Here is a 15,470-nt window from a genome sequence, read left to right as displayed (position 1 = left end):
GCTCACACTGGAAACCCTGTCATCCCTGTCACCTGCCCTTCTACTACATCCTCTATGTCCTATCGCTCAGAAACTCCTGACATCTTCCTCCTATAAAACTCTCCAATTGGTTCACTTCTTTCCATCTCTACTGCCATCACCTAGACCAGGCTACTGTCACCTCACCCGGATAAAGTGAGAATCTTCCCAAGGGCATCCCCTGCACACCCTCACTTTCTCTAATCCATTTCCACAAAGCAGGCAGAGTACAGAATTACAAATGTGAGTCTGATTCCGTCATTCCCTTACTTAAAATCCTTGAATAGTTTCCTCTTAGGATAAATTTCAAAATCCACAACACGCGCTACACGACCTCAATGGACTTGGCTTCCTCAGCTTTCCTTCATCCCCCAACCCTGCTCCTCTCTGCCTCATTCACTCCATGCTGCAGCCAACCTGGCCCTCCTTACTCCCACAGCCCCTCCACTTGTTCTCTGCAGCCCTTTTCACAGTTGTGATCACATGGTTACCATGTGACTCCTGTTGTCTCCCACAGAAAAAGTCAACTGCAGAAGAACAGGGGCAGTGCTGTTTTATTTGCCACCGTTCCCCCACCACCAGCACAGTGCCTGCAGAGGAGGCAGTCAGAACACTGTTAAACATAAATTGCTTTGAAGATTTCATAACTTATAAACATCAACACTAGTTAATATTTCAGTTGGACTATGGCTTAAATTACTAATGATAAATTATTTTTATTTCTTGATTAGAGAACTTTATTGAGCTATACTATTAACTACACTTGAGTGTTGTCAAATGTATTTCTCAAACTACCCCATGTTAACTTTTATTCATTTAGACATGCTTTTCCCCAGAGATTAACACAGCTGTTTTCCTAGACATTAATATAATAATAATATTATTATTACTGTTATTTATAGAATAACAAATACCATGCTATTCACGTTACACTTAAGCTTCATATGAGATAAATATAATCTCCATTTTTACAGGTGGTAAAACTAAGGCTCAGATAAGTAAGTAGCTTGAAATTACACAACTAGCAAGTGGCGGTGGCAGGAACTAAATTCCTACTAACTCAAAAGTCAAGGACTTTTTCTAATATATCATGCTATCTCTAACATCACACTTACTTAGCAATATCTATTATTTGTTAAAAATACATCTGTATAAAAGTATCTGAGGCTTAAAATTTCTTTAAATGATTCAGTTTTAAAATCACTGCCCTGGGGGGATGGGTAAAATAGATAAAGTGGACCAAGAGTATACTTATCATGATGAGTATTGAGTAATGTATAGAATTTGTTGAATCATTGTATTGTACACCTGAAACTAATACAACACTGTATATTAAGTATACTTCAATTAAAAAAAGTAAAATAAAAATAAAATGACTGCCCAACTCAGTCTCTCATATACAAAAAGCAATTTTATTCCACTCATAAAAAACAGCCTGTAATTCTTATTGAAAATGACACCGTTGTTCTTTATCTATGTAATCCATACTTTATTCTACAAAATAAATTTAGCTTCTAGTTAATTTTCTTCTCTGCAAGGAACTAACTTAACTTTAAAAAATGGAACCATCACCTTAAGGGAAAATGCGCATACTGATCTCTGTTTTTCAGAAAACTTTGCACCTGGTACATTTTGGACACACAGTTCATAGCAAACTCAAGTATTCCCAAAGGCATCTATAAAAAATAAAAACTATGTCCAAAATCCTTTTGGTTGGAATTAATCTAGATCATACTCTCTAGCACAGTATCTTACAAATTAATAACTTTACTAACTGGCAGCAGGCAGTCAATAAATATTTGATTGATCAATCACACAAGATACAACTGAAGTTCTGTTTTCTTGAGAGAGCAAACTGGAAATAGTTATTCCCTATAACCATATTTCTAAGACAACTACTAGTAAAACACATAACTAGGAAGCATCTCCTCAATAAAGAGGTAGGAAGGGGTCACTTAATAACCCAAATCTGAATACTAATTCATACTGATTCCAATCAATTCCAGTTGATTTTCAACAAGGGTGCCAAGATCGTTCAATGTGAAAGGAACAGTGTTCTCAACAAACACTAGGACAACCGGATATCCACAAACAAAAAATGAAGTTTGGACCCTTATCTTACATCATATAGGAAAATTAACTCAAAATAGATCAAAGACCTAAATATAAAAGCTAAACTCAAAAGGTAGTCTAAGTGTAAATCTTCATGACCTTGAATTGGGCAATGGTTTCTTAGATACGACACCAAAAGTATAATCAACCAATGAAAAAACAGATGGTGTAGTATACAGAATATAGAAAGAAACTTAACAATAAGTTTCAATAAAAAGACAGTAAGAGATAAATAACCCAACATAAAAATGGGCAAGGGATTTGAATAGACATTTCTCCAAAGATACACAAATGGCTAATGAACAAATGAAAAAATGCTCAACATCATTAGTCATCGGAGAAATGGAAATCTAAATTATAATCACATACACTAGGATGGCCAAATTAAAAGGACAAAAGCCCAGAAAATGATAAATATTAGTGAAAATGTGAAGAAATTGGAACTCTTCTACATTGCTGGTGGAAATGTACAAGGGGACAGCTGCTATGGAAAACAATTTGGCAGTTCCTCAAAAAGTTAAACATAGAATTATCATATGACACAGCAATTTGACTTCTAGGTCCAAAAGAATTGAAAACATATGTTCACACAAAAACTTGTACATGAATGTTCATCGCATTATCCACAATAGCTAAAATGTGCACCAACTGATGAATGTATAAACAAATGTAGTCTATCCATACAATGGAGTATTATTCAGCCATACAAAGGAATGAAGTACTGACATGTTACAATATGGATGAACCTTGAAAACATTATGCTAAGTGAAAGAAGCCAGGCACAAAAGACCACATATTATACAATTCCATTTATACGAAACATCCAGAATAGTCAAATCCATAAAGATAGAACACAGATTAATGGTTGCCAGGGCTTGAAGGGAACAGGAAATGGGGAGTGACTGCTAACTGGCTTGGGTTTCTTTTGGGGGTGATGAAATGTTCTGGAATTAGTCAGTGCTGATGGTTGTACAATCTTGTGACTATACTAAAAAGCACTGAATTGTACATTTTAATACAGTGAATTTTATGCTATGTGAATTATACTTCAACTTAAATATATATATTATATATTCTTAACACTAAATCCATACTGATCATAGTTTAGTCCTCTGATGATTCAGAAACATCTTGATGTATTTAACTTTACAGATGTTTTTCCCTTAAAGTGCCAAATAATGCAAGCTTCGAATTAACAGCATATGCAAAACATGTCTTATGTACATGATTCACAATGGTTTCTTAAAGTTTAATGAGTAGAAAAAAAGTTTACAAAAGGTGTTATGCTAGCAAACTTTATCAGATCTATTAAACCCTAAGAAAAAGTATAACCTCATAACTAAAATTTATGCATGCTTTTTACAATACTAGTTTTTAACTATCTTACTATAATTTAGAGATACAGAAATCAACTGGGCTTGCCTTGTTCTTCATATTTCAAAATATGAAAAGCAAAGGGAAGGAATTTTAATAATCTAGATTTTATACGATTATATTCAGAAGACGAAATGAAGGTTCTATTAATTAATGAGTGTACAAATAGTAGGAAACACTTCACTAGCTTAGAAATATAGTACATGAATTGAAAAACCTTGTGGCCACAGTTCTTACTAATGGCACTTCATTTTTTAGTTCCCATCACATGCCTCTGCTACATGAAATCCACAGCCGAGGTCTCTAACAAACTTTCAGTTTTCAATGATAGAACTCATGAGTTTATAGGCACTTGTAAGGCATATACATGCAAAACTATCAAATGCCTACCAGAAAGAGACTAGTAATTGTTATTTGAGGTTCCATTTTGTTTTGTTTTAAATGAACATCATCTATGCCTCTGGGATGTAGGCAGGTAATGTAAATGAGCAAAGCAGGCCCAGAGGAAGACAAGGACGGAGTGGGATATCTCGGGTGCACTAGAGATCCCAGGCCCCATCTAAAGGAGGTGGCCATCACTTAGCTCCAGCAAACTGCTGCCAGACAGGAATGAGGACCCAGCACAGCTGGAATTCCGATTTCCCAAGGAAGTCTTGGTTTTATTTTTTATGTTCTGTGAAATCTCCCTAATTTCAAAATGTTGAGAACTAATTTTAAAAAAGTTGAAATAGTACAAAGGGCCAATAAAGAACATCAGCTATAGAATATGGCCACGAGTTTGTAAACTCTGAAAAGAAACTCTTGAAACTAGTTTATAACAAACTACAAATACACTATAACAGATTTAATATATAATATACTTTACATAACTAATATATATTACACATATGCTCAATATATATAATGCATGTAATATATTCTAAATATACTTACTGAGGTTTGAGGAGCATGAATACAAAAGTTTGTCCATCCTTAAAGTTTTCCAGGTGATCCACAGACCAGACCCTAAAGACTAGTATTAATATTACATTTCATTCATATTCCTTACTGAATTCTTACCAAAGGTAACTCACTCCTTCCATTCATTTTGGTGACTTTTTTTTACTGCAGCCAAGTAGAAATAGAGTGGATGTCTTACCTATACTGACAAGTAGTCCAAGAATCAAAACAGTTTGGGAACCACTAGGAGGGGAAAAATTAGGGAAGCTATTTCTTGATTTTAGACAGACCTTAAAGAAAATTAATTAGGGGAGCACCTAGCTAGCTCGGTCAGAGGGGCATGTGACTCTTGATCTCAGGGTCATAAGTTCGAGCCCCACTTTGGGTGTAGAGATAACTAAAAGAAATAAAAGTTTTTTAAAAAAAGAAAATTAAGTGGTAAAACTTGTCTCCAGTTTCTAATAATCAACTAGTAGTACAACAGAATGGTGACAGAGCTATCTGAATTACACATAGTTGAATAAAAATCTTGTGTTGTATTTTCTGATACGAACATGGGGAGTTACAGACAAGAGTCTGAAAAATACACATAGCAACAAGGAAAAAGAGAAAAAAAAACTTTACAAAACTTCTCTTTTAGCAAACCTAGGAAAAAAACAGAAATATAAAAACTCCAAAAATCATGAGATCAGGACTGAGATCAAACAAGACTGACATCAGACAGAATCTGTGATGGGAGTGAAAAGCAGAGACAGAGACAGAGACAGAATATGGCATGTGATGAGGATTGTGGCAGATCTCCAAAAACAACAGCAAAAACGCACTTCCCTAAAGAGAAGGGTTTACATTGGCACACTCAGGCTGTGTCCCTCCATTCACAGCCGCAAAGGAAGGAGTGGGAAGTCCAGAGTTGGTGGCAAAAAGCCACCTAAATTCAGTCTGGTTTGGAGAAAAGCAGAGGACCTGTGGCAACATAGAGAAGCACACCCAGGTGCCATATGTAAAAAAGACTTTCTCTGAGGCAGAAATCTGGAATCTACCTTGGCCCTCCTACCCGTACCTCCTGCAAATAGCTGACTGTGAAGAATCCAACGCATTAAGGTACAAGGAATAAAAAGGTAACTGTCACAGCATTCACTTAGAGATACCGTAAGAAAAATGGTAGAAATGAGCAGCACAATGTACCAAATGTCAAAGAATGCTCACTAGAAAAATATTACACTATATAAGATAAAAATTATAACTAAATATTCTTGTATGAATTTAAGAAAATCAGTGAAGTCACTACCACTATGAAGAAAATCACAAAGCATAAATATAAGAACTCAAGGAAGAAATGTCTAGGCAACAGGAATAGTGAAAGCATGAACTGATAGAACTCAAGAAAGAAACAGAAGAATACACAAAACCGTCACAGAAATGAAGAAGAAACTGAAATGAGAACAAAGAGAGACAGTGCAGAAGACATGGTAAGAGACATTAAAGATAGAAACACACATATGAGGGGCACCTGGGTGGCTCAGTCGCTTAACCATCCAACTTTGGCTCAGGTCATGATCTCAAGGTCTGTGAGTTCGAGCCCTGCATCAGGCTCTGTGCTGACAGCTCAGAGCCTGGAGCCTGCTTCGGACTCTGTGTCTCCCTCTCTCTCTGCACCTCCCCTGCTCACACTCTGTCTCTCTCTCTCTCAAAAAATAGACATTAAAAAATTTTTTTAAAAACTTACACACATTAAAAAGTGTTTAAAACAATTAATGAGAAAATGACAGATTAAAAAGGGAGAGCCAACAAATATAAAATTAGGTCGCCAAAAAAGAAAATCAAAACAAGCAAACTAAATAAATATTTAAAGATATAATTAAAGAAAACTTCCCTAAATAAAAGAGACTTAAAGCCACATATTAAAAGGGCACAGATGAGCCAGCATATACTATACCAGCATATCTTAGTACAATTACTAAATATTAGACAGAAAGAATCCTTTGAGCAGATAGGCAACAAAGATAAAATCATTAATAATGGAAAAAAACAAGCTGGCTTCACACACCTCCACAGCAACAGTGAATGCCAGAAGACATTTGTATAACACTATATTACTCTAGGAAAAGGTGAGCCAAGGATTTTATTACCTGCCAAGCTGTCCTTCAAGTATAAAGCAACAAAAAAATGAAGTTCTAAACATGTTGCAAGAATAATTCCCACATTGTTCTCATGATCCTTATTGAGAAACCAGTAGTGAATGAACTTCAGCCAACCAAAGAATGACTGGGAAAAATTTCTGCAAAAGTCCTTGGGTTAGCATTATATATGTATTTAACTGAAGAATTAAGACTAAAACAGAGGGAGATAAGGGTGATAAATTTAACATAAATATTATAGGCCTTGACAATGTATAAATGCAAATAACAAAAATTGGGAGCAGGAAGTATAATAAGCTTACTGATTACCTTAACATAATAGCTGGAGTCAACAGATAGTCTTAAAGCTCAAAAATCAAGTACTAGAGGTATACATAATATTATAAATGCAAATACTATTGTGAATAAATGCTACTGAGTATTGACTAAGATTGGGTGATGGAGAAGAGAAAGGGGAAGAGAGAAGATTTAAACAGAATTTTGCCTTTGTTCCTAGAAGAGAACTAAGAGTTACTATCAACAGAGAACTAAGAACATCATATAAAGCAACTAACAAGAGAAAAATACAAACCTTCCTAAATACCACAACAACAAAAGAGCAACAAACAGCGAAAGACCTAAAATTGATATAAAACAGGAAATGGGGCGCCTGGGTGGCTCAGTCAGTTGAGGATCCAACTCTTGATTTCAGCTCAGGTCATGACCCCAGGGCCATGGGATTGAGCCTGCTTAAGACTCTTCCTCTGCTCCTCTCTCTCTCTCTCTCTCTCACACACACACACTCTCTCTCTCTCTCTCTCTCAAATAAAAAAAAAAAAAAAAAACCAACAGAAAACATAAAATAAAATGCCAGAGCCCAAACAAAGCATATCTGACATACAAATAAATATAAATAGATTCAACTCATATTAAAACAAAGAGATTTACAAATTTACTCATAAAGTGAAAACCTAACTCCATGTTGATTACTAGACTACTTCGAAATCAAAGTAATTTTAAAAGTTTGAAAACAAAGAATGGGCAAAGAAATACCAGCCAAACAAACAAAAAGAAAGCAGGAATTGTTTTATCCATCTCTTTTTGACTCAAGAATCTGTGGTCTTAACCATTACAAACTGCAATACTGCTTCGTGTGTTCCTGGGTATGTGTGCATGAATGAGTATACTTTTAAAGAGAACTATCTAAATAAATTACTCAATTGTATATGATCTTTGAAATAAGACTAGATTCCAAACTTAAAGTACTGCCAGACTGCTGAGTTCAAAGCATTTAATACTACTTTTTCATATAAAAATCAAAACATTGCACTGAAAATTCCTTGCCTGGATTTCTGCCCATGATGTTATGGACCTAACATCATGCAGTAACCCTTCACTCTGTTGACAATCTATTGTCAAGCACTCAAAAACAAAAATCCTAATTGAACTGTCGTTCTCTGTAAGGGTAGAGATTTAAGGAAGTGCCATTTCATTAAATTTATAGTATACTACAAATATTTCTATTGAAGCAACAGGTTTTTTTTAACCTCCTGCAGAAATCCATAGCAATGACATTGCTTTCGGGTGTTAAAAGCTGTAGTTTAGTAAAAAGATTTCAAGCCTCAGAAACAAAAGGACATACAGGTAGTAAAGATTAAAAGACTCTAGGAATATTATATAAAGATCAATAATGACTCTACTCGTAGTGACATCAACTCAGTTAGTACTTAAAGGGAAATAACTGTGACCCTCTGTGTTTGAATTTCCACAACAATAACAAAAGGAAGGTATTATCATTATACCATCCTGCTAAGTACTGACCTGGTAAGACTGTTGTAGGCATTAAATGGCCGAGACGCTCAGGACACCGCTTGGTTTAATGTGTCAATAAATGCTAGCTAGCTAATATGATCATCACAAAGATACAAATTTCAAACTGACACATTATGCAAGTCTTTTAAATCTGATATAATTACTGATTATCCAGTTAACCCCACAGACAAGTACTTCCCTAGTGGGAAAAAAAAAAAGGCATTTAAAGCAGCTCCGTCCCTAAATTCCCTATTCCCTCTCTGCTACCACCTACCACCTGCATGAGATCAGGAGCCCTTCCTCTTTAATCTCATGGTAAATCTCCACTAGAGCATTATACCAGGATGTTTTCTTTGTTGGTGCACTGTCTTCCCCACCAAGGCTTCTGTGAACTCCTTAAAGTCAGCAACTATGTCTTTTGCATCTCAGCATCTCCAGGGCACCTGTTCCCACATATAATAGAAGCTCAGTAAAGGTGTGTTAAATTAACAAATGTGAGGGGCGCCTGGGTGGCGCAGTTGGTTAAGCGTCCGACTTCAGCCAGGTCACGATCTTGCGGTCTGTGAGTTTGAGCCCCGCGTCAGGCTCTGGGCTGATGGCTCGGAGCCTGGAGCCTGTTTCCGATTCTGTGTCTCCCTCTCTCTCTGCCCCTCCCCCGTTCATGCTCTGTCTCTCTCTGTCCCAAAAATAAATAAAAAACGTTGAAAAAAAAAATTAAAAAAAAATAAATTAACAAATGTGACAGTGTAAGAGATGGATATATAGATGCATTTATGTACATGTGTGAAAAACATGATCCAGCTCAGGGTTTACATTTTGTGGACTGCAATGTGTTTGCTATCAGAGGTTTCAGGAAGTTAGGGGAAGGAGGTGCAAGAAAAAAGGAATCATTCAAGAAATACTTAAGGGGAACTCTGTGAACTTCTGGCAAGAAACTTTACTCTAGGGTTATAAAGACCACAGCTCTACCTGTAAAGAGTTCACAGCGCTGTGGGCACTGAGCAGGTAAGGATCTCACCCCCACCAGTGAGCAGAGATGTTGAAGTTAAAGCCAGATTAAGCCATGTGACTCCCAACTCTAAACTGCAGGGCTCTTTCCACTAGAACAGTGCCTTTCAAATGTTGAGTGGGCTTATAGTAAAAAATACATCCTGTAGCACTCCCCAGTACAGATACACGTTTCTGATCTTTTTATCTTCATTCTATTCTATTTCACTGTTTTTCAATGTTCAGCCTGACACACTAAATTGGCTTATGACTCAAAGGTGGAAAAATACTGCTCTAGGAGATATATTTTTAATCTCTAGAGTTTTGATGTCAGATAGAATTCCTAATAGTTTTTCTCACACAATGAATGTGTATCCCAGCAAAAAAGGTAAAACACTATCAAATAATCAAATAACCCACAAGGACTAATGGAGTCATGCCAGCTGTCACTTGGGGAATGGGGGGAAGCTAAACCTAATCTCCATCCGCTTTCCCTAAAGCCACAAATACCCAATCTGAGGAAAAGAGTGTTTTCTGGGCAGAAACAAACTGGTGGCAAGCCTCCTGACACCCCAGCTCCCTTCCGCCAGACTATGGCCCAAAGACAATTATTCTATATAGAAATTCCGGGGGCACCTGGGTGGCTCAGTCGGTTAAGTGGCCGACTTTGGCTCAGGTCATGATCTCGTGGTCTGTGAGTTCGAGCCCTGCGTTGGGCTCTGTGCTGACAGCTCAGAGCCTGGAGCCTGTTTCAGATTCTGTGTCTCCCTCTCTCTGCCCCTCCCCCATTCATGCTCTGTCTCTCCCTGTCTCAAAAATAAATAAACGTTAAAAAAAAAATTTTAGGGGCGCCTGGGTGGCGCAGTCGGTTAAGCGTCCGACTTCAGCCAGGTCACGATCTCGCGGTCCGTGAGTTCGAGCCCCGCGTCAGGCTCTGGGCTGATGGCTCGGAGCCTGGAGCCTGTTTCCGATTCTGTGTCTCCCTCTCTCTCTGCCCCTCCCCCGTTCATGCTCTGTCTCTCTCTGTCCCAAAAAAAAAAAAAAAAAAAAAAAAAAAAACGTTGAAAAAAAAAAAAATTTTAGAAATTCTGGAGCTTCCACTTACAATGAATATTTTTTAAATGATTTTGTATAAGAGACTTTGAAGGTGTTTGGATGGGGAACAATAAATTTATTAAAATAAGTGAATGGGGAGTGCCTGTGTGGCTCAGGTGGGCTCTTGACCTTGGCTCAGTTCATGATCTCATAGTTCATGAGATCGAGCCCTTTGGGCTCTGCACTGACAGTGTGGAGCCTGCTTGGGATTCTTTCTCTCTCTCTTTCTCTGTCCCTCCCCCACTCTCTCTCTCTCAAAAATAAATAAATAAACATTTAAAATAAATAAAGTGAACAAAAATTGAACTATTTTAAACACATTTTATGTAAAAAAAAAATCTCTCTGAAATTTGCCATGCTTCACTTAAATTGGGAGGAGGGAAGTGATTTATCCCAGATCTGAATAAAATATACAGAAGATCATTAGTTAAGCTAGTACCTCTTCTTGTTTGCTCTCAAAATATTAGGTCAAAGACAGTATACAACTTTTCCTCAACATGAGATGTTTGTACAGCATTTCCCATGAAAGGAAATGTGGTAACAACTACATCACTACCTAGTAGCAAGCTAGGGATGAACAAACTCCAATGTCCTCAGAGTTCTTCCAACAAATGTGTTCTCCTGGGGGTGCCTAGATGGCTGTCAGTTGAGCACCTGACTCTTGATTTCTGCTCAGGTCATGATCTCACAGTTCATGAGTTCGAGCCCTACATCAGGCTTCCCACTGACAGCGCGGAGCCTGCTTGGGATTCTCTCTCTCCATCTCTCTCTGTCCTTCCTCCATTCTCTATCTCTCTCAAAAATAAATAAATAAACTTAAAAAAAAAAAAAAAAAAGAAATGTGTTCCCCTGGAAAGTCACAAACAGGCAGAAAGACCAGAGAATCTCTTTCTCCATGTTCTGGGTCCACAGGCAGTACTCCAGCTCTAAAAACACAAACTAAGTATAAGAATGTTCATTCAAGTTCTTTGGCCTTGCCATTCACCATCCAAGAAGCAAGTCTGAGTTTAAAGCAGTAATTTTTGTGACATTTGCCTCAAATTAAAAGACAATTTTAGGGCACTTGGGTGGCTCAGTCAATTGAGCCTCTGAATCTTGGTTTCGGCTCAGGTCATGGTCTCAGCATCGTGAGATCAAGCCCCAAGCCCCACATCGGGCTCCACTCTGGGTGTTGAGCCTGCTTGAGGTTCTCTCTCAAAAAAATAAAATAAATTTAAAAAAAATTAAAACACAATTTTATAAGACTTTAACAAATCCTCCCTATCATCCCCAAAGAAATCTGGTTAGAACTATGTTCAGAAAAATATTCTTTTTATAAAGACAAAATGCATTTTTCCTAAGAAAAAGGAAAAAGCCATACTTACTATTTATCAGATCTATCCAATGGAACTTTCTCTGGGGATGGAAGTGTTCTGTGTCTGTGCTCTCCAATACAGTAGCCACCACCCACCTAATATAGAACACTTGAAAGGTGATTGATGTGACTGGGAAAGTGTATTTTAAGTTTTTTTTTTCATTTTAATTAATTTAAATTTAAATAGCTGCATTCGCCCAAGTACCTACCTTTGGGGTAGCATAGGTTAGATAATCAACAAAAGCAGCAGAGAACTCACTTGTCTTAGACTCAATGTCACAATTTGAAAAAATGATATTATACACAAATATTCAATCTCCAACTTCCCAATTAACATTTCATTACTTAATATTTAAGTTGTCCTCAGAAGTGTTTTTCAACAAAGTTTGGCGATTTCTATTCTGAAATATGAACATTTTAGATCTGCCGAGCAGAATCCCTTTGGCAGCGTTCAATTTTCTGTCTGTGAAACTTAAGCACAGGGAAAGGAAAAAACTGAATCCCACCTTCCTCTTGATACAAAGGGAAGAAATGGAATACATAATCCAGACAAAGGCTAATGTAACCTCTTTCATGGGTACATCTGCTCACCAATCCCCTGCTTATGTAGCTTTAGACCCAGCTGTGGCTTTCCACAAAAGTCATTTCTACATTTGTTTGACCTCTTGATTGTGTTTCCTTATGATCAAACCCTCTCAAAGCATTCTACCTATTGGAAAACCATTTAAAATATAAACACAAAAATATTCTATATTTAAATGGTTAGAATGCAGTAGCCTGAAGAGAACAGATGCTTCAGAGAGACTAAAATATGCAGATCATGCCAGGACCACTTTCCAAGCAGGTGGCAAAAGAAGCTGCGCAGTTCCACAGTCAGCAAGGGAGAGACACCACAAGAAAATATCCTCAGAAATGCCTTGCAGCCATGCTGTGGCCAAAGGTTAACTCACTTTAACTTCAAGCAGCATCACTGCACTCACTACAATCTCAAGGTCAATGCCAATTTTTTTTCAGCTTCTCATCATGCTAACCCTTATACACAAACAAACCACACACACGGGCACAAACATTTCACTAATTTCATTGGGTTTAAGTAGAATGAACTTCTAGAACTCTAATCTATGAGTTGACTTAAAACTGGCCAGCAAGTATACAATACAAAGAGCAAAGTCACGAGTACCACATATCATATTTGTGGAAGCTTAAAACTACACAGAACAAAGCAATTCTAAGACAGCAGTACTTCAGATAAGAATTCAGCACCATAGTTGAGAACTTCATTTTTTCCCCCTCTACCACTACTACTGCTACCACAAGGTCCTAAAAGAGGACTAGAAGCTCACCTACTGTACCCAAAGGGCACGGGATCTCAGCAAGACCCGTGACAGGGAAGCAATGCACACACTATCCCAGGAGCTTTGGGTCTTGCAGAATAATAAATAGCATTGCCAAAAGGAAAAAAGACTTCATCTGGGGCAACTGAGAGCACTCTGACCTAGCAAGAGTCTGTTGGACTCCATAAAAGCTATGTGTTGTCAGTCCTTTTTTTATGTATATGGATAAAATCTACAGATGCAGCCTGGGCAGGAAAGAAGGAGACAGAGAATTTAAAACGGGGAACTGCCATGCTGTGTGACCCCGAGAGTACCCTCATACCCTCCTCACTTTTCCAAGCTGTGAACTACAGACTCCACTGACCGCAGCATCTGCAGCATGATCTCTAAGGAAACTATCAATTATAAAATCCTATGATAACAGCCTCAATGTCTAAGACAAGTGCTAGAAACCTCAATGCTTTTTTTTTTCATCTTCGTAATTCTTAGGGGGAAAAAGTCAAATGAACATAATAAACAAAGAATTTTCACATCAGAGGCCCAAGTTCTCAAAGCACATAAGGCTTATAAAGAGAAAATAAAAATAAACACTACTTCTCATTTAGTTCTTTAAAAGTCCACTTCAGAACAGCATTAATCTGGCTCCCCAAAATGCAATTTAACGGCAGAAATATAAATCTACTTAAAGACACTCAGAACATAAATTAGTTTGGCATAGATAAAACTTAATTCTTATATTTAATATTCTAATACACATGTATGAGATTAAAATATAGATTCTAGTAAACAAAAGAAACATACATCACAGAAAGAAAGCCATGTTTTGCTTGACTCAAAATGTTAACACAATACTACATTAAATGAAAAAACTTATTAAACTATCTTAGCACAAATATGGCCCAGTCCTTTTTCTAAATTCCTAATGTGTTTATGGGCTAAATATGTGATCTCATTTTATAAGCCCTCAAGTCCTATATAACCCACTCCTATTCCTCTAGGTGAGCCTTGGCAGACCGGTTTGAATCAATGTCAATCACATTAAAAACATACTATTCAAGGAATTTATCAGGATGTAACTATGAAATTATACATCTGAAAATATCATCGTTCCTAAATTGGGATTCTGAAAAAAAAAAAACAAAACTCAATAGAATTGTTTTCTATGTATTTTTTTAATAGCCAAAGCATCAAGGCGTCTTCAACCCCAAATGTAATATATATTTAATCATGGCTCCTGACTTAGGCATAGCATTATAAATTGTTTCATACGCGTTAAACAAAAGTGCTCACACTCTTACCTGTATATCCAGCATACCATCCCCAAGAAGCCACCATTCCTAAAAGCCATTTATACATGAATCCTTCAATATACCAGAACCGCTTACTGTCCAGCAGTCGAAGGGGCTGAAGTACAATTACATAGCAGAGGTAGGATAAAAGAGCAACCAGGTTGTTGGCGACCATGAAGGCAAACCTCAACAGGGCTTTCACCAAGATCCAGCCCAGCCACGGAGCTTCTTCCAAAGTCACAGCCATTCTCACATGGGCGTCCGTCCTGTCTTTCTGAGGTGAAAGAAAAATTCATTTAAAAAGGAAAATGGATCATACACATCCAAATAGTCACTAACACAGAAATCGCCTCCAGCACAAAAACACGAGAAAAATCGAGGGTCTAAGCTTTCGCGGTGTAGTACCTCGGTGATCTCTCCGGGAAATTCCAGAGGGGGACAGAGAGCGAGGGAGGAGGAGCCGCACAAGGTCAAGGGAGCTGTTCACGGAGGCACAGGGTATGTCATAATATATTTAGCAAACGATAATACTATCCCCACTAACTAATCAGTGGCCGTCCCCGCACCGCGCCTCACTGCAGTCTGCTGTCTGGACTTTGGGGAAGAAAAACAGACCCACTTGCTTCAGACCCCCCTCAGTATTTCCAAACTGACGACACGAGTGAAAGGAGGCTGTTGCAGGGACCCGATCCCCTTTCCCAGCTAGGAGAACCTGGGTACCCGAACCACTACCATTCCTGCACATCGATCGTGCCTTAGAACGGTCTCTCGCCTTAGCAAAACGAGTTACGCTAACAATGTTCATTTGCGGCAAAGGGGTTTTTGTTTAACCTTTGACTCAGGGTGAAAAAAAGGAGAAGGGCCTAGAAAAGAGGGCAGGGAGGTGAGAGGAAGAAAGTGGGGGCTAAGACAGCGAAAGGAGGAAGGACGGGAGTAGGGGGAGGGGAGCAAAAGCCAGAAGGAGGTGAAGGCACGGGGGGCACAGATGAGAATGAAGTCCCGGACCGGAGGGCAGGCAAGCCAGGGATGATGTTAGAAG

General features: G+C 38.0%; 1 protein-coding gene across 3 annotated transcripts in view; it reads right to left on the bottom strand.

Moving 5' to 3' along the window:
* Window positions 1–15,435, bottom strand: part of LPGAT1 (lysophosphatidylglycerol acyltransferase 1) — a 76,290-nt gene extending 60,855 nt beyond the window's left edge. The window contains exons 1-2 of one of the 3 annotated variants that reach the window (XM_049634197.1): window positions 14,837–14,925; window positions 14,441–14,705 (exon numbers count right to left, since the gene is read on the bottom strand). In XM_049634197.1, coding sequence (XP_049490154.1) covers window positions 14,441–14,678 — 238 coding nt within the window. In that variant the 5' untranslated portion in view covers window positions 14,679–14,705; window positions 14,837–14,925. Of the gene's footprint in view, window positions 1–14,440 lie in introns of all 3 variants that reach the window. The other 2 variants (XM_049634198.1, XM_049634196.1) reach the window with 2 other exon arrangements.
* Window positions 15,436–15,470: the final 35 nt, after the last annotated feature.

Source organism: Panthera uncia, chromosome F1 (genome assembly GCF_023721935.1).
Source record: "Panthera uncia isolate 11264 chromosome F1, Puncia_PCG_1.0, whole genome shotgun sequence".
Taxonomy (NCBI): domain Eukaryota; kingdom Metazoa; phylum Chordata; class Mammalia; order Carnivora; family Felidae; genus Panthera; species Panthera uncia.
Note: the sequence above shows the minus strand (reverse complement) of the source record. Positions and strands in the feature narration are given on the sequence as shown.